The following is a 22,076-nucleotide window of genomic DNA, read 5'->3' on the forward strand; positions in this document are numbered from 1 at the left end:
CACACCCAGCAACAGTCGCTCTGCTCCGCTGGAGAGTTACATTTCACAAATATAAAAACAGAGGGAATTAAGAGTGTTTCTCTTTTCTTTCTTTGCCATTCAGCGAATGAGCAGTGAGTAATCAAAACTGTTTACCCTTAAAACAGGATTATTGTGTCTCACGGCTGCTGGGATTTAGCTGTCAGCTCTACCTCAGCACACAAACAACTGTGTTTACAAAGCAGTAAATGATTCATTGATGCATTCAGAAGACATTAAAAAAAACAGATGAAGGCGTATCTTGTGGTGTAACTTAGTCGTTTATTTTAATTCCACAAATTTTTCAAAAAAATTACAAAATACTCAAATGGAGAGAACACAGGACTCACAATTTTTCTTATTATTTCTACTTTTTGTTTACATTGTGTCATCCCATGGCGACTACTCATATATACAATAAGCTTCAAGATACCAGTATATATATAAATCTTAGCAGTCAGAATTTACATTCTGCTATTGCCGCTTTGAAACAAGAAGCTAAACCATTGACAACACTTAACATCAAAGGTTTTGGAGACACAAAAAGAGGGAGTAAAAGGCAAGGGAATCATCAGGAAATGAGGCAAAGGATGATGATGAGGAGGAGTACGCCGTCAGAAGAGAGACAGTAATCGGTGGGAGATGGCAAGACAGAGTGACAAGTTGTTGTCAGGGCTTAAAAGACTTTTTTGGATTTTTAAAAAGGGGGCAGGAGTTTAATGATGTTTGCAACCATTTAAATGTAAATTCTAGTGCTCCAAGAGAAGATATGATCACTTTTAAATGCAAGTACGGTTTCTTCATTAGGTTAAAATAAAATAAAATTTTAAAAAGCCACAGTTTTCTAAATTTCATGACAGTTAAACAGTCTTAGTGCATGGAACAAATGCAGAACTTATGTCACGGATTAAAAAAAAAGAAAAAGAAATACTTGGGCTCATGTGCACTGGTATGACAGGTCAACACTACTTGTAACAGTCAGTGGCACACAAACACACCACTCCTGAGTCTCAGGAGGCCGTGTGTATCCCTAAGGAACCAAGGCATATGAAAACATTGTGAGAACGACACACACACAAACACACACACACAATCATCAACCCTCTACCTACTGGTCACGTGTTGGCAGGCCCCCCCTGGTGTCACAGTGAACATTATTACAGCCTGGCTGGAGGGAGGACGACTCAGTCAGATATGAGCCCTGCAACAAACATGAATGACTGGACCAAGTAAAGAAAGGGGACACCACAACACAAACTAGCACCGACTCACAACCATTCACACGTTTAAAACAATCCTAAAGTCCTGTCAGGCTCCTGTTACAGTGAAAAATGTTAAAATTCAGGTCCCGACAATTTAGAAGAACTGGAAGCAATTTTAAATTTCTTCAGTTCAGCCAAATATGTTTCTGCTGTCCACGTTTTTAAAATCATAATTGAAATCATTCTCTGTAAAAACAACAAAAAGTAACAAAGTATTACTCCATTCTGTGACTTAAATATCGATTTTAAACAAAAGGATAAAACCAATTGTGTGGAGCTCAAGGATACTCTTTCAGTGCAAACTTTGTTTTTCTTTTTAGTCTATGGCTTCAGTGTGCACTCCACAGAAGCCTCGATGACGACTGTGTCACCTCTTCAAGTGTATCAAATCAGTAACTCAACACGTTGACTTTACACATTCTGACAACCTGCTGCGTGTCAAAGGTGTGTGGTGAATGGACACGGTGGGTGTGACAGGTTTATGGTTTACATAGTGTATGTAGGACTAAATCTAACACAGTGATGTCAGAGGAACGTCACAACTGAACCGCAACTCTCTCAGAAACTGCTCGTATAATGCCATGGTGCTCCCCTCTGAAACAAGGGATAATGCTTCAAAACAATTATATTGGAGGTTGAAACGACTTGGTTTGGAGTCCACACCTAGTAATAATAATAATTATAATAATAATTATATGTTTATATATACTATTTACAGACTCAAAAACGCCATGCTGTAGCTTTTCTTAAAATTATGAAAAACCTCCAACAATGTATTAAAATAAATGTTGAATTTAAGATAGCACTTGTTATTTTTCAATAAACGGCCTGACCAGTCTCGTCTTTTTTTTTTGTCGATAAGCACAGTGTCTTGTTCTAGCACCTACAAAAAAACGTCAGGGAAGCTTGTCATGCAGGAGTCTTGAGGACGTTGTCACTACTGGCTATATACCAAAGAAAGTCAATGTCTTGAAAAATAATAATTAAAAAAAAGTCCTTGACAAGAACAAAAACAAATATCAGAAGAATTCTCAGACGATCCACTTGGCCTTTTCCATTCTTCAAAACTGAATGTGTCCAGAGACCGCTCTGTAACAACTTCCTGTGTCCTGCACCTGTCAATCGCTGCCTCCCTCGTCTGGTTACAGCTGCTTGTCGCTCTCCTTCTTCAGCCGGCTGAAACACCAAAAACATCAAGTCTTAATTTTGCAAAATCAAAGGCACACGCTCTCAGTTTATCTAAATGTTTTTTAGTCTCATTTCTGCTGCTTATCTTACCTGTAGTAGTCCTCCTGGCCAGGCAGTGGTCCTCCGTGCATGTGATGGTGTCCGTGGAGCCACTGCTGCTCCATGGCCAGCCTCTGGAGCTCAGCTGACTGGGCATGCATGGCCTGCAGCTGGTGGGCTGCGGACATGGGCGGTGGTAGACCTCCTGGTAGGTCCCGTGGGTATGGAGTACCTGGAAGAGGCACAAACAAAAGAGTCGATCGGGGAATCTGGCAGACTTGATGGACCGATAGATTGGATGCGATGTTATTGTTAACGAGAGTTGATATCGGCCGAGAGCCTACCGAAGACTGGGTGGCGCAGCATCTCGTGTTCATGTGGCGGCTGGCCGAGGAGGGGGTTGGGGATGGCGCCGGGTGGGTAAGGGAAGCGGGCCAGGTGAGGTCCAGCTGCCAGGGGATCAACTGCCAGTGGATGGGCCCCAGAACCTGACGGACACACAAGACATTCACCACCACCTTCTGGGTGTCAGAGTCTTAGGTTCAAGGCACACTCATTTCAAGATAGAGTATCACAGACAGTGCATGCTACAGACATTAGTGATACACAGCTTAATATTATGTTACTTCTCTCTGGGTTGAACAAGAGAGTGCAGGGACCACTTAACTATATTAATCCACTGTACAGCATCTGCTGGCTCTATCAGAAACTCAATGAAGATATATAATGCTTTACTCCAATCTCATGTCAATGCGGTACATTAGTGCTGAGAGAATAAAATGTGAGACGTTGTTTCAGATCATAAGGTAAACATTTTAAACTAGCAAAAATGGAGGCAGAATTGCCATCAATTCAAAGTCCCTTTTGTTCACTCTTTACTGTGATGGGGGGAAGTATAATGACTGGATTTCTTTACAGACAACTTGATTCAAATTACAGCACACTGATTTTAGAAAAGATACTGAACTAATATTAATCTCCTCAAAAATTAATTTTCATCTGCTTGAATTTCTTAATATGAATGATTTCATTTACTTGCTGTACATTATCATCTACCTTTTATTTTACTGTACCCTATTTTTCAAAAAAAAAAAAAATTTTTAAATAAACTTCCTATAACCTTGAACCACACAGTTGAAAATAACATAGTGTTAAGTACAGATGCTTCTGAAGTATACTTAAGATCTGGCACTCTTTCAACTAGTTAGCAAAATATGTACTGTCTCTGATTATATAAATGTGACCCTGGCATTTGTTTTAGTTTTATCCAAAGTCTTTCATGCTGTTAATCACATTTTATTTGAATCCTTTTAGATCTTGCTTTTATGACTTGCTAAAAGTTGAAATAACAGAGGAATTTGTATCCTAAAATTGCTTCATAATACAGTATTAATTGTAAATAGACTACAATGACTCAGTCGAGTGCCAAAAGTTCTATTCTTGGTCCTCAACTATTTTTGAAATATATGAACAATTTACCAGTGGTTTATATACAGCTCTTTTGCTTATCTGTGTGCTGATAATAAAGATCCCCCCTTCCATTTAAAAATGCATAACAACATAATAATCAGCTGTGACACCAATATCATAATAAAACGTTAAGAAGAATTAAGCTAAAACATTCAAACATCCATTTACAAAATTAATTGGAATAACCATATACAAAAGGTCAATGAACAATCACATGCTGAATATATCTGCAAAGGTGTAAGGAAAGTTTGTAATATTGACAAGTTTAAGATTGATTTATCCATGTTCCCATGTATAAATAAATTACAGCTTCATCAGTGTTGCACAAATAGAGAGAAGACAATGTCCAATATTGGAAATATAACAAAATACTCTGACAAAATAGTTGCAAAAAAAAAGTAAATAAACTGTAGTAACTGCAGTCGCCATTTTGAAACCTCCATTTACCAAATACTAACATTTCGGACAAAGTAACTGTGTTTGCCAAGTGATGAGTAACAACAGCATTTAGTTTCCCGAAATTGATGTAATGTTTTGAATCTAAGTGTTCAAATTTATTATAATTTCATTGGTTGTACTGTGTAATTTTAACGGTGGTGGAGAGACATTGATTTATACAAGCAGGGCTTTCTTTTACCTTGGTGAAGGGGATCTTGCTGGTGGAGGTGGAGATGGGAGTGAATATGTGAGTGCTGGTGGTGGTGTGGCGTAACATTGAACATCTGTAGACGAGCGATGGGGTCATTGGCCACTGTGGCCATCCTCTCAGCATGGAGTCTCTCTGCAGCCAACCTCTCTGGGTAGCTCATTTCTGGCCGCAGCTGGGGCCCAGCAAGGGCCAGCCGCTCACGCTCTAATGGGTTCAGGCCCGGATGGAAGGAGGCAAAAGGGTGAGGGCCGGCCATGGGGGGCAACGTGATGGCCCCATGCCGTGCAAAGTGCTCCATGGGGTTTGTAGAAGGGTGGAGTGTGTCCATCTCTGGCGGCTTAACCTCGAAACCAGGTTTCATCCTTTCCCTCAGCTCCCTCTCACGAATCTCCCTCTCGCGCATCTCTCGCTCTCGCAGCTCGCGCTCCCGCATGGCCGGGTCAGCGTTGTACAAGCTGGGCATGTGATAGGCCAGCAGAGGGTCTGCAGGGTTGAGGGACACAAAGAAGGGGTGGTTTCGATTGGTGGGGGACATGACGTGAGGTCGGGCGTACTCGCTGAGGGTGCGCAGGGCAGGGGTATCGGGGCCAATGTATGGAGGCACAGCTGCAATCGTGGTGGGGGGACCGTCGAAGGGTGGACGCATGTGGGCGGGGCCAGCCATCTGAGGTTCACCCATTCTGCTTTCATGAGAGGAACTGGAGGCTTTCTGTGAGGGGAGAAACACCATGTTTAGTATGATTAAAAAAAATAAAAAAATACAATTTTTTTGCAACCACTGCCACACAAAAGGGAGGCAAACCAAATCACTCACCGCAGCGCGCTCTGCTTCCTTTTCTCGCTCCCGCTCTCTTTCTCGCTCTTTTTCCCTCTCCCTCTCTCTCTCCTTCTCCTCCCTTGCTTTCTGTTCTGCTTCTCTCTTGGCTTTTTCCAGAGCTTCCTCTCGCTTCTTGGCCAGCTTAGATGAAGCCAGGGGAGTGAAGTAGAAATCCGTCCTAGCACACGAGTTGTAACCCCGGTCCAGGTGCTTGTAGAACCTGTGGTCACGGTAGAGAAAAAACACTTACTTACGACATTTACTCACAAAAACTGAATGATGTTCCAGTGCATAAATGCGTGTTACAAACAGACAAAATAGGCTAGAGCCATTATATTCATATTTAATTCTGTGTGTTGAATGGCAGGATAATGTCCCATTAGATGAAAAGACAGTTTATATTAGCTTACACTTGTCCATTATTCAAAAGGGAACAAACTCCCTCGGTATTCACTTTTGCTGCTACGCTGAGTATGTATTAAAATCCTCATTGCTATTCATTGGCAGTCTGAGAGCCACTTAAGCACAAGGCAACTACAGATACTCATATTCAGCTGCCTCTGTTCACTCGCATCTCACTGTTATTACTCTCCCTGTTCTCCATCCCGGATAATTCCTAGCCATCAGCCACTCAGAGCTCAAGGCTAATTGTGGCCCCTGATGCCTGTTTTGCTGAGGACATTTGATTTGTTGCCTACATCAAAGCCTTAGAACCTGCAGGCAGAGACTCTTTGTTGTTGGATGTGTTTGTGAGCTAATCAGCATCCCCAGACAAGACAGTAAGCAGCTCAACAGACTACTGATAAATAACAGCTTGCACAGGTGTATGTTTTTCTCTTTTAAGATGGTGTTCGAGTCAGAATAGATGTTTGTAGACATACCTTGCTGACTGGCTGGCATGGCTGGGTGTATTGACGACAGTAGGCTCTGGGGAGGGGCTTCTCTGTGGGGGTGGGGGGCTCTCTGGCTCTTCTGACTCATCCAAAGGCTCCTCTTTGATGTGTACTGGTGGGATTGGTGGTCCCGGGCCCGCACAAGTGACTGAGGCAGGGAGTGGCATGGAGATGGAAGAGGATGGAGCAGAGGAAGATGGAGGCTGTAAGCCAGGCATAGAGTTTGATGACGATGAGGGAGGGCCGGTTGGAGGTAGAACTGTGTTGAAAGGATGGGATGAGAATGGCGGCTGTGGTGGCCCGTTGGGGTGTGAGGCCACTGCAGAGGGCGGCAGAGGAGGGGCTGGAGGAGGCTGGTGGCTGGCTGATGGTGGGAGGCTCTGGGACTGGGTGAGCACTGGAGGCTGGGCTGGTGGAGGCTGAAGCTGCTGCCCCTGAGGCATGAGTTGAAGGGGAGGTGGGTGGGCTGATGGAGGATGGTGGTTGGATAAAGAGCTGAGGGGCTTGAGGGCAGGAGGAGGCGGCAGGTTTGAAGGCATCTGAGGAAACGGAGGTGCAGACACGTGGGGCGGGTGTTTGTGGGACTGTGGGTTGGGTATCTGTGGGATGGGTGTGGTTGGTGGGGGCTTGATATGAGGCATGGACAATGGGGCAGGGGGCAGGGGCTGCTCTCTGGGAGGTTGGCCTCCACCCTGAGTAGATGACTGGGACTGGGAAGGAGGTGTGTGCGGCCTCTGCTGTGATTGGCCAGAGATTTGTGGGGGTGGGACCTGAGACTGACCTACAGGGAAGCCCTGAGGGGGCATGGAGTGAGGGTGGGGCATGTGTGAGGGGCCAGGCTGCAGTGGATGTGGCATGGGAGGCATGGGCCCGTGATGCGAGCTGGGTAATGACTGAGGTGGGATTGGGGGGCCAGGAGGTGGAGCCTGAGTCATAGGTGAATGCGGAGAGGGAAGCCTTTGAGGGTGGAGCGACGCTCCTGACTGGATAAGAGACATTGGGCTAGCCTGGGGCAGAGGCTGGGGAGGTAGAGAGGTGGAGGCCGCTGTGGGGGAGACCTGTGGGGGCAGTGAAGGGGCTGAGGTCGTAGGTGGAGGAGGTGCCGAGGAGGCTGCTGACGTGCCTGGCTGACACTGGATGACTGGAGGGTGCTGGCTCTGCAGGAGCTGCTGCTGCTGGGCAGAGGAGTCTGAGTCGCTCTCATTGTCACGGGGGCTGGGGATGCTCGGGGAGGAGCTCCGGTTGTCCTGGTCAATGTCCTTAGGATCGCTACTAAGCTCCTCATTGATGCTGCGCCCATCAGAGCTCTCGCCCTCTCCCTCCCCTTCCCCCTCGCACTCTGAGGGTGAGTCTGGCCGATTCAGCTCCTGAGGGACAAAGGAGAGAAAAGGATGAGCGTCATAACACCACGTCTAAGCATTCATTGAATCACATGAGGATGAGGAAAAAACAAAACAAAGACCACGGACTCACTTGTGTCTTGGACTTTTTGGCACTTGCCCTCTCTGGCTCCTCTGTGTCTGAAGCTCCCTTCTCTCGTTGCCGTTTGGCACTCTTCATAGGTGAAGGAGCCTCCTCTTTAATCTTCTGTCGAGCCAAAGCAGCAGAGCCATTAGGGTACATTTCAGAGATACGTGCATGGAAAAACAAGGTTTCAGTGAGTCTATGCTGTGTTTACCTTGCTTGGCTTCTTCATGGAGTCTGTCTTGCTGTCAGTGCTGTCAGTACTTGCCGCACTGGGTGAGGTACGTCCGCTGGAGCGCAAATCCTCGTTGGTAGGCGAGGCTCGGCCATCGGGACTGGCTGTCTGCTTCTTACGACCACTACGTAGGGTTGACATCTATTGACAGAGTCAACATAAATCATGACCAATTTTAGGACTCCATAAAATTTGGATAGGGGAAATTATGATTGACATATAACAAGAAAATCCAAACTTTTTTTGAATATTCCAAATATATGAAACAATACTCGTCAATGCTGTCCTTGTACTACTTATCTAGAGATGATAAAGTTACTGCTTTGTATTCTGGCTCTGCAGTACTCCAGGGATAACTCTGAGGCTATGGTTCCTGAAGGTGAAAATAGAGAGATAGATGGGGAGCAAGAGTGTGTGCGCACCGAGCCTCGGTTCCGTCGGGTCCTCATGCTATGCTTCCCGCTGAGTCCATCCTCTTCCTCTTTGACAGGTTTGAACATAAATGGTGGCGGGTCCACAGGCTTCTCGATAGGGGGCAGCTCACCGTACTTCTTGAAGTGAATGCGGCAGTCTGTGCACAGCAAGATGTTCTCTCGGCCCCCGTGGTGCCAGTCCTTGGAGGCTGAGGAAAGCCATTTACAGTTGTGAAATAACACATTCTCACAGGTGGTGAGAGGTACAAACAATACACAGAAATGACCTCACAGGTACAGTAATATTGCCTAATACAGAGAATGTCCTTAAGTAACTGTAGTACAACTTCTAATAAGAAAAATATAATTTTTCATGCAGGAGTTGAATTAAGGGTAAGGTATAATTCTGTCCTCTACTACCTCCTATATTTCAGTTTTCAGTAATGTAAAAGTAATGTCTGAATGGGTTAACACTACAAAGCCAAAGTTATTAGCCACCTTTGTTGTGATGGCAGTAACCTAAGTGTGATCAGATGGGAGCCTGGCATTGGGAGCCAGCTGTGTGGAAAGAGGGGAAGGATAATGAGGTGGAGAGAGTGAACGAGCTGTGGGCTCATGTCTGATTTGATCAAATTAGTCCTGACATCTTCTGATGCCCATCTGTCACACAGCACTGCATTCTGCAATCAGGACATGAATAACCAAGCCAGTCCATATGACGAGTGTGAATAACTGTAAGAGAGACGTGGTGTCTTACTGGTAGTGAAACAGTGGCGGCAGGCGTAGCCCTTCAGCTCCTGTTCGCTGTCTTCACTGTCAAAGTCATCTTCACTGGCTGAGCTGAGGTCCACTGGAAATGAAACAAAGAAAAACACTTCATATACATTGCTCTGAAGAAGACATCAGGTAATGTTCCCCCCCCTTCCCCTCAGGTGCCATTCAAGGGGTCAAATATACGCACAAAACTCGCTGGAGGGGGGACGTGAGGGAGTGTTGACAGGAGTTGAAGCAGTTCGTGTCTTGATGCGGCGGAAGACAGGCTGGCGGCGGTGTCTACGGTGGGCTCGACAACTGGCTGCCTCAGGGGTCTTCTTCCAATAGTAGTAGAAGGTGATTAGCTCTCCCTGAAATGAAACATGAAAAGAAGGCTGTTAAAAAGGGAAGATATATCACAAGAACACAAACATCTATTTGTAATGAGGTGAAGGCGTCACTTGACTTAAAAGAGGTGACTGAATTAAAAGGATTTAAGGTCTATTTGGCAAAGTTGTTGAGAAACTGGAAAATTGTGACTGTGAAATATCTGCAGTTAGGTCGAATAAAATACGTGGAATATACACATTAGCAGTCAGCACACTATTTCACAGTGAAAGGCCATGGAGCGGGTCAGTCCATGCCAGGATTTGTAGTTGGCTGGGGCATGTTTGTGCTGCGGCCCTGTCTGTCCCAGGATTAGGCGAGGAGGCTCCCTGAATGCAGGGATATTAGGATCAGTGCATTGGTGGCTGCCTGGGTGGCAGGAGCTTGAATGGGAACAAAAGAACATGTCAGGCAGAGCTTTGGCGCTACAAATAGGGAGTGAAATGGCTCCTCGCCCCTTCACTGGAAGAGTCAATTGAACTTTAATCAAACATTCGGAGGGGCGCGCTTGCCAGTGAGCGAGGCGGATAAATCCAGTGTACAAAAGGCCGCCAGGAAATCAATATCCAACTGAAACATTAACACATGCAATCATGGATCAGAAAGCACTTTGCTGAGGCAGCTTGTGCATATTAACTGCTGCTTTCCGGCCACACTCATAATACACAAGTCTTGAAAATTGGCGACAGGAGACAGGGACAATTATGTAGTTTCCTGTGGGGCTTTGCTTTTTTTCCCCTCACCATAAACTCTCACTTGTTAGCGGTCCACCACTGGCTCCATAACAAAGTTGTGAAGGTGTTATGTGACTTGGGTGAGCAGTAAGTCACCTGTAATCTTTAAAGCCCAGAGGGCACTCATCTACTGTCTGAGGTCTGTTAAACTGTTGTTCAACAAAGCTCCCAGGGTTTAATGGCTATTGATTGTTTTCCTACTTCACTTCAGCTGAGAAACTTGACATAAATTAGTCACTACATTGCTCTCTAAAATGTATTAACAGCTTTTCAGTAACAGCTTAAACTCTTCTATTAAAATGCATCAAAACAAACAATGGCAAGAAAGGATTTGATTAAATGGTGGCTTCTCACTCAACACTATTACCAATAACAGAATAAAATAGAAACAAAGCCAAAAATTTCAAATTATAATAGGCTGGTATTAATGCAAACATAAAAGTAACTGAAGATTTTATTTCTTATCTCATGAAACACAGAACTACTTGAGGCTAGCTGGATTCTTGTTGTCTGTTGTGTGAAAACACAAGTCAGGGACTATCCAGTGGTCGTTTATTGCTGAGTTGTGTGAGTATCTGACATTAAGGAACAAGTTAAGTCTTTCTAAATCACTGCTTTGATTGGCAGAAAATCTTCAACTCAGTAGGCTCAGGCCAGTTTAATAAGATCTCCCTTCATGTGGCTCTTATGGGAAATTCATATCTACCAGTGCCTTTAGGACTCCATCTTATCAGGCAAAGCAGTGCTGGGAACATTTACTGAAGGTGTCTCAGCTCAATGAAGCATTTTCAAATTTCAGGGTAAATTAACATGCTGAGCTGCCGGTCGTCCACTAATCTCTGGGTTGGCGGTTCGATCCCCAGCTCCTCCTGTCCACACATCCAAGTGTCACTGGGAAAGACACTGACCCGAAGTTGCTCCCGATGTGCAGGCCAGCGCCTTACATGGTAGCTCCATTGCAATCAGTGTGTGAAAAATTATACAGCGCTTTTAAACCGCTAAGGTAAAATGGTGCCATATAAGTGCAGTCCATTTACCATGCACTGTGTTATGGCAAAGCCACTGCTCCACTGTTAAACTCTTCCAAGCCCCACAGCTTGTGCTAGGTTTTTTTTGTAGACCTCAAAACTTCCGTAGATGAGCACATGTGGAGTGGTGGGATGGAATCCACATGCAGGAGCTCAGCAGAGACGAATCAGTAGGAATCTTAAAAATAAAAACGGAAAGCTCTACTTTTTACCTATGGAACATTCACAGACCTTCAAATAACCCTGAAAATTTTTTTTGTCCATGCTCGCAGCAAGAACAGAGCAGCTAATGATTATGATATCAGCTAAAAGCTCTATTATGTTGCCATGTGTTTGTGCATCTATTTTAGGCAGTAACAGAACTTTCTAGTCATTTCCCTTGTGCCTTCCTCTTCAGCCTGGCCGGCCAGTTGGGAAGGCAGGGCGCAGGTGCTAACTGAGGGAAGGCAGGCGTCCTGATGTGAAATCTAATTGAAATGTGCAGATCAAAAGTGTTGAGTGATGCCGAGCGCTGGCTTTGCTCTGTGCTTAATGACTGTTCTCAGCAGTGCCTCTCTGCCTCCTCGCTGCAGGCTGACAACTACATGGCCTCAACAACAGCTTGGCAGACACAGGGAAAGGTCACCCTGCCTCTCCATCAGATACACGATGTCAAGTACCATTAAATTAGGCAGAGGCCAATGAAAATATTAACTTGGGCTTTTGAATGGGAATTCACGGGTGCACTGATGAACTGGTACAGCCAGATGTAAATGGAAAGAGGAAAACAAAAGCGTCAGTATAACAAATTTAGAGTAAATTTTGTGGAGTTGAAAAGGTATTTCCTTTGAAAACGCAAGAAAAAAAATTTCTTAGGACCTCCGTTCAAAACTGGATACTGAAAAAAATGTATTTCAATGTTTGTTATATATTTTGCTTTTATAGTTCACAAACACAAATTTTGAATGGAGTCACGTTGACAAAGAAAAGACTGATGTGAGACATCACAGGCAGGGACTTTAAATGTGGAGAGGAGTGAAGTGCAGTCAAGGATGAACATGGCATTCTTGTGGTTGAGAGAGGCTTTGTGCTGTAAATTAGTGTCAAAGGGAGATTGACAGATTACCTCTCTGAGCCTGCCTGCATGTCAAATTTGGTTTCCCTGTAGCCACATACGTCCAATCCCTCACACTGACTGTGTACTTTTCTATATCAAAGTCACCATATACCGACAGCAACACTTTAACTTTCATTACTTTGTGTTTCTTCTCCCTGATTGTGTGTTTAGCCAGCGAGTTTGCGTGTTTGTATCGAGGCTTCCATGTAAAGTTGCCAATTTCTTCATAAAATGAAGATGACAGTAAACCTGAAAAAATTACAATGAACCTGCATCTAAAAACAGTTCACCTGTATCCGATTCAAGGAAATACTTGAAACAGAAATCTAGTCTGGCCCTGGCCTCTGCACCATAATTTTCCCCAGTCCACTAAATCACTGCAGAGGAGTACAGAGTGTGCTGCCGCTCTGCAGAACATGAGATAGTGACAACATAAGCTCGGTATTATAAGGCATTTTAGACTGCTTCCATCTGCAGGAGCTTTCTGGCCGTGGGTTTATCCGACAAGGAAAGGGCTCACCCTCCTATCACAACACTCATGGCTTCCATTCCACTTATTGCCACTTAAAATGGTCGTCTACATACAAGTATGTATTCGTGAAATGGATGTAGAGTTCAAAATTACATACATCAATGTTTCCTTTGCATTCAACGATGTCTGAGAAACATGGCAAGAGTTTCATCCATCATGCAGCTCCCCACTTATTGTGACTGACTTTAAAAATATGAATAAATATATCAACAAATCTTTTGAGTAATAGCTTTAACACTGTAGAATAATTGTAATTATATTCAAGTATTTGTCCTTATTAAGGGCCAAGCATACAGAAGCCTTGTTATGGCATATATATATATATATATATATATATATATATATATATATATATACACACACACACACACACACACACACACACACACACACACACACACACACACACACACACACACACACACACACACACACACACACACATATAGGCAAGTACACTTAACAAAAGGAGTCAACAGGTGATAGAGGAAAATGTATCCTCAATCTCTGGATAGAGAAGTTTTATAATTCATATAAATAATTCCTGATATGATCATATTCAGCTTTGTACTCAGTCGCTGTGTTTTAAGCCGTCTTATCTTCCTGCCTGTAAGATTGAGACTTAATAAGGTTAACCATGAAACCCCTGTAGACTACAGTATAATTGCGGGTGGGAGTGCAGGATCCTCTGCTGGGCTCCGTGGTCTGTGTGCGCGGGCAGGGCTGAGGGCGAGGGCTAAACTCATGTATTTACACCCTCATCCCCTCTCAGGCCGAGGCCTGAACAGATGGTTTCTGTTTTTCCTGGCAGATTTGTGACAGAGCCACAAAAGGCCCCTGCTTTGACATGAAGCCAAACGGTTAAGGCCGTTACTGGCAAGAGCAGGGGAAGGAGGAGAGAAAAGGAGAGAGCTGAGGAGGGGGAGGTAGGGCTGAGCGTGGAGGAGAGCCGAGAGGAGGAATAAAGAGCTAGCAGAGGATAACAAAGGACAATCAACCTCGAATCCAACCAAAAGCCTTCCTAAAAATCTCTCAACAAAAAAAAATCTTAGCTAAAAATGTTAGGCAGTTTAGCTGCAGCTGGGGGAGCAGAGAGCACGGGGACCATGTGATTTCTGGGCTCTGGTGGCTGATAGTGAGTTGTGTAAACATCCATTAGTGCAGCATGAACCTGTGCTCCTCCTGCTTCCTCCACAGTCTGCAGCCGGAGGAGGGAGGATTGGTTCCTGATTCATTTCAGTGAGGTGAAGGGGAATGTATTTCTCTCAGCTAAATCAAACCCGGGTTTAATTATGTATGTGTTCGACCCCTGGACTTGGCATTCTTCATGGCCCATGACAGGTTGTATAGTGTATCGTTTCAGTGAGTGGTGCTTGACTTTTCTATCATCCTCATGATGGCTATAACTGTAGGATGCAACATTGGAAACGCTTATGCTTTTAAGTGGGTCAGAATGTAATGTCAATGATGCCCTGTAGATTATTTACCTTGAGTCTTCTAAATGCATTCTTACTAAAGTATGTATGACCTTTAAAGGATACAGATGACATAAAAATGATGTTCTAAAACTTCCGTTCACTATGAGCTGATCACAGAATATGCAGCAAGTTAGCTTTATGCTAAAAGCTGGTTTTGGATTTATGAACAATTTTCTAATACTTTAACTAAATATTAGCTAAACATTCATAAAATGTTTAGTTACATGGATATAAAAACACCCCTGCAACCTGACAAGGTGCTAAGTGAATACCAGGTGAAATGAAAAGTATTTTTTTTATATTCTAAAATTTAAATTCTTAAATTTTAAACTAAAATAAGTAGTGGTGTCCTCTTTAGAGTTTTATGAAAGTTTTTTTTCCCTCTACAATTTTCTGAATTGGTAGTTGTGTAAATTTGACACTATCGCATACTAAAAAAAAAAAAAAAAAGAAAAGAGAGAGAGTTTTATTTGTATTGCAGAAGCTGCGCGTTTCATCCAGGAGCTTTAGTTAAAAAAATAATATCCAGAGGTCAAATATTCAAGGTATCGGCCACACGTATGTAGTAGTTTCAAAAACAGACCTACAGCAAAGTGATGCCTTTAAACCAAGTGGCAGACGACAGAAACTGAATAGTGAAAGGACCTTGGCTGGTGGAGCAGAGTGAATTTGAAAGGCTGTTAAATAGACAGCCATTCCCTGCTGCGCGGAGCCTTTCTGCTGGAGAATGACTGAATAAGCTCTGCTTTCACAGGTCAGGGATGCACATGCTGAAGAATCAGCACTTGTGTTTTTCCTGCTGTAAGCGTTTTTGCCACTGAAAGCAGATTGGGTGGCAACAGTGCCTTTTTGCTGGGGGGTCGATCCTGCGTGTTCTGCTGATAAGCTAGTCCCCAAAAACCACAACATGAAGCCTACCAAAGAACTCAATTACACAGGGAGCTTGGGCTCTCTGGGCTCCGTCTATTAGGCTGAGAAAAAAGATTTTGCCTACACTCAGGCCGCTAAATTGCCTGTGGTCTGCTAAAAGAACATCAATACATGCTGGTTGAGCTTCCATCAGCCGAGAGCAATTTCACTGCCTAAACAAGTTATATCATTTACCAAACATGGAAGCTGTTCTGTCATACCACTGACAGCTGTTGCCAACTGGACCAGACCCCTGTAGCTGGTTTAATTAGTATTTGAACCAAAAGTATTTATAATTACACTCATCCCCAAGGTTCTGGCCGCTGAGCTAAGGACATGGCAATGGATTCATCTTGACGTTTGTACAGATTGTACCAGGGCAAACATCTGCCGTGAGGTTGTGCTGAGAACACGGTTCTCCTGTTGGCCAACCTGTAAATGACAGGGCCTGGGGGGGGCAGTGCTCTCTTTTCTCTGAGAGAACAAGATGCTGCAAGAAGCCCTCAGCACATCAACATCTGGTCAATCTTGGTGCCGACACAAACAAGGAATCTTTTTAAAAATCAGACTTCCAGCTCAAGTCACCCATATGCCCATATGTCCTGAAAATTATAACATGCTCTTCTGTCAATGTGACTCTTCCTTGTGACTTGCCCAGCTGTTAGAATCAAACTGTTGACTTGTGAGGTTTACAAGGAGTAAATACACACTGTGGCTTCACCTGTGCTAGCTTCACCTTTCTGTCTTTTCCACCTCCATGCCAAAACAAAACAGGAACCAGCAGCATAAAAACGTCTCTATGCGTCAGTTGAAAGTTTTATTATTTTTTTCCTGCCCTGTAAGTTTACGTGGCTTGCAGCTGATGTTCTGCAAGTACCAGCTGACTGTAATACTAAAATATAAATAAACTTTTAAAAATATTATATCCAAATTTTTCCCATGAGTTTTACAAAATGTCACTAAAATAGAATTAGACAACTATGTCATTACAAAATCTTGCTAATATGTGTGTGCTTTAATATTTAAAAGTGAAGTGAAAGAGAGGGTTTGCAAGAGAATAAAAAGCAGGAAGTTAGGAATGGGGCCTCAAGGGAAAACTGAACTGATAAACAAACAAACGTACTCCAAACTTTTTGTTCTGTGGTTGTATAGTTTCACATTGCTACATTGAGTTTATTAGATTGTGGTTTTTCTGAGTTCTATTGTGAAGCCATTTTTTTAATGATCTATGAATACATAATATACTGATATGGGAGAATAAAGTAAATAAATTACTTGTACTTAAATGCAATTTATAATCTTCCTCGTAAAACATAATGACACAAATTGTGCTGAATATAATTTTAGGCACGAGTGGATTTTGCAGTAACGTTTTTTACTCAGGATGCATATTTTAGTTTGTGCCTTCAGCCCAGTGAAAAGAAACTGGTAACTGAAGACTGAAAATAGCCTTGTTCCCAAATTAGTTTAATTTCAGGTATGTTAATAAGTTCTTATTTGCACATTATTATCTTAACAACATTTAATCTGCAAGATAACTGCTGTACCTTTTTTTCCACAAATGAAAAAGCTTGTGCTCTATCCTGTGTGGAAATAAGGGAAAAACTTAAGCCTTCTAACTTGATCTAATTTTCAACTGTTAATTTCCTTGTTCAGCTGCACAGCAAACAGAGCTGGAGCTGACACAAATCAGTTCAGCAAATACTGTCTGTTGATATCCCCTAAAACCACATTTTTGTAAAAACTCTCCAGTAAAAATATCAGGCGCAGAGTTATCTGTGATCTGCCATTTCAGCATATTTAGTTGTTTAAACACTGGGAGCAGCAAGCTCATGTTCCATGACGTCCTCTCTGGAGTGAAGGAAATGGTGGCAGCAAAGCCAGTTGCAGACGGTCAGACGACACACCCACTTCCCCCTCTAGGCCTTTATGTGACTTTATATAAAGCATTCCTGAGTGTTAGTCAGGCCTGGTGTGTTTACACAGCGCTGGGTGCTTACCCTTGGCACTGGCTGTTCGAGCCGCGCTGGCGCTTCAGGGGCAGCGCGGCTAATAGGGGCTAGTTTGAGGAACAGAGAGGGGCAGACACACTGTACTGGACCTCTGGATATCAGCCCAAAGGCTTTATGCTCTGCTCTCCGGCTCAACAACAGTGGTCCGGCCGGGACTTTAGTCAGGAACACCTGCATCTCTGCAACATGCTTCTTTTTCGAGGGCCTGGTATGCAAGTGGAGTAACAGAAATATGTGTCTGTGAATAATGGCAAAATCTCTGTCATTTCCCAGACTTAAAATATCTTGAGATATTATTGTGCTCATTTTCCAGAGACAGGGTTTGGGAATGAGCAGGTAGAAAATAAATGTAGCCTTCTCGGGGTATCGACAAGCACTCGCACAGATAAGTCTTACAGCTAAAAAAGCAAGTTCAATCATAAGCAGAGTCCCCCCCCATATGACAATCCTGGCTTTTCAGTGTCTATACTGCGTTAATGCCCCACCTTAGCCCTTCTCCTCCGGTCACTGCTACCCTCCCTATGCTCTTCCAGTCATTTTCTCCTCTTTTCATATGTTTAAAGGGCAGTTTATTTTCCATTTGCAGGGGGAAAATTAATCTTTCTCTGCTCTGTGGTGGTGGCAGGCCGAGATCCTGGAGGAGGTCTATTACCTCTCCTGCCAAGTAGACTCCCCCTCCAGGTTGAATTGCATTAATACCTCCTTTATAGCCAATCAACCGGACTAGTCATATATTTCAAAACCAGTAAAAATAATTGAAGAAAGCTCGGTGAGGAAACTGTGTTCACACACTTTAATCTCTTATTCAAGAGGGTGAGATTGGTTTTGAGGAATAAAAAATGGTGGTGACACTAAAGAGTTCTGGAGTAAAAATATTACATGATATGTAGGGGGTGTTTGAGAATCAGGGCTGACATCCTCAGCTGACAGCAGACAAGGAAATGAAGCGGGCGAGAAGTATGACAAACACCTTTGATTTCCCTTTGATGTCTGTGTCAGCACTGTATCGGCACACTTCCAGCAGGAGCAGCCTCACAGAAATAGCAAGGTCTGCACTGTTTTATGAATCAAAATGCATATCTAAGAATAAATTAGTAGCTAAGTCAACGATGTGGAGGAGTTTGAAGCAACATGTACTTGTACAACATGTTCCCTTTATTGCCAATTATAGTCTGGATAAAAATCAAGAACCTCTCTCTTCTCTCAATCTTTCCAAATATTATAATAAAAACCTGTATTCCAGCTTAAAGAAGAACAACCAAAGTGTATGAGTGTTGTTTATGTTTTGTTTTCAACATAATGCCCAAATTAAATAAGTATTTTAATCATTGTTAGGCCTGGGGTTGACCCATTTGTACCATGAAACAGGTCACACAGTTGTTCAATGATGATTAACACATTGACGCGTGCGCAGAATCACACTCGCACGTAGAGGAGGGAATCTCCGACAAGAGGAACATCCCTCAGCTCGTGTGCATAAATAACACAATTACAAGAGTTCCTTAAAGCGTGACAGATATATAAAATCACTTTGTCTCCTTCAATCAAAAGCTTTGTCAGTGACTGACAAACCTTAAAACTACCAAGAAACAACAATTATAATGCAGGGACAACAAAAACAAAAATTACTAATTGAATCCTTAAAAGTGTTACAGGCACAATAACCTGTGTTGGAAATGTTAAAAGAATTCACCCTTCACCGAAATTCCAAGATCGCGTTTGCAACCTGCTTTCACTCTTAAATTGTTTGACAGGTCTTTTTAATACAAGCACTCACACTTGAAAGCAACAAAATCTAAGTTAATATTTTCTGATGCTGTTGAAGGATGACATCCACAATGTTGGCAAACAAAGATCCTATATTTTCTTAAAGTCAACCTCTTTCTTTATGTATGTGAATTTATATGATCAAAAATTATCGACTGGGCCTTTAAAAGAAAGTACTTAGTGCTGTGATCTCAGATACGCCGTCTGTCTCTAGAATTCAACTTAAATTTGACACTGTTGCATACTAAACATAATTTTGTTTTCTGTTTGAGCCTTTATGGAAGCCATTATACTTCACTTTAGAGTTAACTACTCTAAAAGTTGGTGAAAATGTAAAAAAAAAAAACAAAAACCCTAATCTCGAGTGCTACTGTAACACTTTAGCATAAACAGGAGACAAAACAGGAGACAAAACAGGCTGCTCTTCAGATCTGAGATTTGCTATAAACACAGTGGCTCACATCATCTGCACAACTTGTTTACTACTTGCTAACAGAGGGTGCTAATTAATGTTCAGTGTGCCACTTGTTAGGTTTCAGTGGCTGTCTGCAAAGTACATTTAGCCTTTTCTCTTCTCAGGTATAACACATATTTTTTTCAGACAGCCTGAAGAGAGATCTGATAATACTGCAGCACAGTTGTTGGCAGGCGGCATTTCTTATCAATAAGGCCTCTGGTTAAAAACCAGCCATGCTCAAAATACCAGACTAAAAATGTTGTGCAAAACTGCACAAATGTTCCATTATTTACAAGCACACCACATGTACCTTCCTTTACATGTTTCAGTGCTAAAAAACAAATGACACACAACACACACACACACACACAAAAAAAAAAAGAGTTTAACAGTAAAGGGAGAAATAAATCATCTTACCGTTTCTTTGGTGGGCAGCAGCTCTTTCCGGATCCTGAAGAAGTTTTTGCCGAACTGTCTCAACCCTTTAATGAAGCGCTTCTGCAATTTTTCACAGAGGAAGAGAGAGAGGAAAAAAAAGACCAGTTAGTATCTGTGAAGTCAGCTAAACTGCTACCGCTTAAAGTTACTGGCTAGCACCACGACAAGAAACATTGTTTTCATTTCACTAGTCTGTGGTTGGAGAGGTTTGATGTGTATCTAGAAACCTCTGTAGCCGTTTAAACTCCGGAGCAAACACAGCCATGTCAGGGCAAAACGAGAGAGGAAATGACAAGTAAGGCAGGGAGAGACGCTGAGATTAAGCTTCTCTTTTCATGTGGAGACAAAATACAGCTAGACAAATAAAATCTAATATAAAAAGATAAAGAATAGTCCCAGGGATGAACATGGTGTTAATCTCACAAGGGAAAAGTTCATAGTCAAAACCTAAACTTGAGAGTATAAAAGCAAGAAAATGCCCTGTTGTACATGTACAGTTTCTATTTCTGTCTGTATATTTTGGCAATTTTAAAAGCATGGAAAACATGTCAAAATGTAAAATTGACAAATATACCCTGACAAGAGGGAAAGGAGATGAACAGCACGATGAAAGAAATCGCCAACTTCATAACACTGGATTAAATCTGACATGAAAACTAAATGTGAACATACCACCTCACCTCAATAAGCACAAAAACATCATCAGGAATGAATAAATACCAAAAAGCTTAACAACCTAAATATATTTCTTCTCCTTTAAGAGCCACAGACTGCGAGCCATAAAACGCGAAGGCTGAAAACATTCATAACCAGCGAAGCAGACAACCAACAGATTTACTTTCTTGTTCCAGAGGCGAGCCCCGTTCCTCAGTGATCTCAGCCAACCGTTTCCACCAAGTAACTCCAGCAAAAAGCAGGGAAAAGTCCTCAGGGAGCACAGCACAAATCTCAACGCCCAGCCACAGGTAAAGGAAAAATTAAGGGGCAAATCCACGATGTCTCCGACGGTACATTGCTTTTTTTTTTTTTTTTTTTTTAATCCTTTTTTTTTTTTTTTTTTTTTTTTTAACAAGCAAGAAATAGCTTGTCACTCTCTGCTCTTCCACTACAAAGGGGAAGGCTTTACATGTGATCTTTCTGCAAGAGAGCCTCTGGTTTGCAGCAGGCTGGAAAACCCGGAGTGGAGTCCTGTGCTTCATGTTAGTGTCGGGCACACAGCTCATTTCAGCTTGTCCTCAATCCTCCAGCACTGCACAAGCAGGCTTCATGTCTCTACCCCCAAACAGGAAAAACCCAGGCTACTGCTTGATATTACAGCTACACCAAAGCGGTCTATTTCCCTAAGAGGAAACTAAAGCATTCCTTTTAATGCATTCAGAGCTTGGGGTGAGAGCACGCACACAGAGGCACAAACTCAACTAGCTGCCAGCCTGAGAGGAGAGGCAGCCTGATACAGTTTGTGTGGAGAAAGGTCTTGGACATGGTGGAAGGAGACAAGTGAGAAGGAAAACCAGACATGGAGCCTCTCCTGTGTGTCAGGACTTCATTTTCCATGCCATGTACAGTACATTATGTAACCACAGATTGTTTACATACCCAGCTTTGGTGGGGAACAAAGGCCAAATTTACAGAAGTATCACATCCAGCTGCAAAACACAACTGTCTCTCAGGAGGACAAATTACAGGCAAGAATGAGAAGTCTATCTCGGCAACAGGAATGAATGACTATATTTATCTCAATTATGAAAACAAACTCAATAGTCTGAAGTTTTAGAGTCTTAGTGAGTAATTGTAAGGAACAAAGTAGACAAGTATAAATCTAAGTTAAACCAGACTAAATAATCAAACATCAGAGGCCTGATCAAAAGCTAGATGTAAAGGGGTTGACAGCTGAATAAAAAGTCCTGTCCTATCAGTGTCCTGAGACAGCCGTTAATTTGCATTAATCAGACTGAAGGTGTAGCGGTTGATTAACCAGTAGATGGAGCCGTCTCCAACACAAGCGCTCCCATACATGTGACACCTATCTCCGGGGGT

The 22,076-nt window shown here is 42.9% G+C and overlaps 1 protein-coding gene across 6 annotated transcripts in view; it reads right to left on the bottom strand.

The window, feature by feature from the left end:
- Positions 1-290: 290 nt before the first annotated feature.
- The window catches only part of rerea (arginine-glutamic acid dipeptide (RE) repeats a), a 124,792-nt gene continuing 103,006 nt past the window's right edge, over positions 291-22,076 (bottom strand). For 4 of the 6 annotated variants that reach the window (XM_040152147.1, XM_040152146.1, XM_040152148.1 and 1 more), the window contains 12 exons: positions 20,019-20,099; positions 9,410-9,572; positions 9,206-9,298; positions 8,458-8,657; positions 8,015-8,176; positions 7,810-7,923; positions 6,325-7,703; positions 5,441-5,663; positions 4,615-5,335; positions 2,852-3,025; positions 2,559-2,739; positions 291-2,456 (listed from right to left, as the gene is read on the bottom strand). In XM_040152147.1, the coding sequence (XP_040008081.1) occupies positions 2,423-2,456; positions 2,559-2,739; positions 2,852-3,025; positions 4,615-5,335; positions 5,441-5,663; positions 6,325-7,703; positions 7,810-7,923; positions 8,015-8,176; positions 8,458-8,657; positions 9,206-9,298; positions 9,410-9,572; positions 20,019-20,099 (3,525 nt within the window). In that variant the 3' untranslated portion in view covers positions 291-2,422. The remainder of the gene's footprint in view (positions 2,457-2,558; positions 2,740-2,851; positions 3,026-4,614; positions 5,336-5,440; positions 5,664-6,324; positions 7,704-7,809; positions 7,924-8,014; positions 8,177-8,457; positions 8,658-9,205; positions 9,299-9,409; positions 9,573-20,018; positions 20,100-22,076) is intronic. The other 2 variants (XM_040152149.1, XM_040152151.1) reach the window with 1 other exon arrangement.

The sequence above is a fragment of the Xiphias gladius genome, chromosome 18, assembly GCF_016859285.1.
Source record: "Xiphias gladius isolate SHS-SW01 ecotype Sanya breed wild chromosome 18, ASM1685928v1, whole genome shotgun sequence".
NCBI lineage: Eukaryota > Metazoa > Chordata > Actinopteri > Istiophoriformes > Xiphiidae > Xiphias > Xiphias gladius.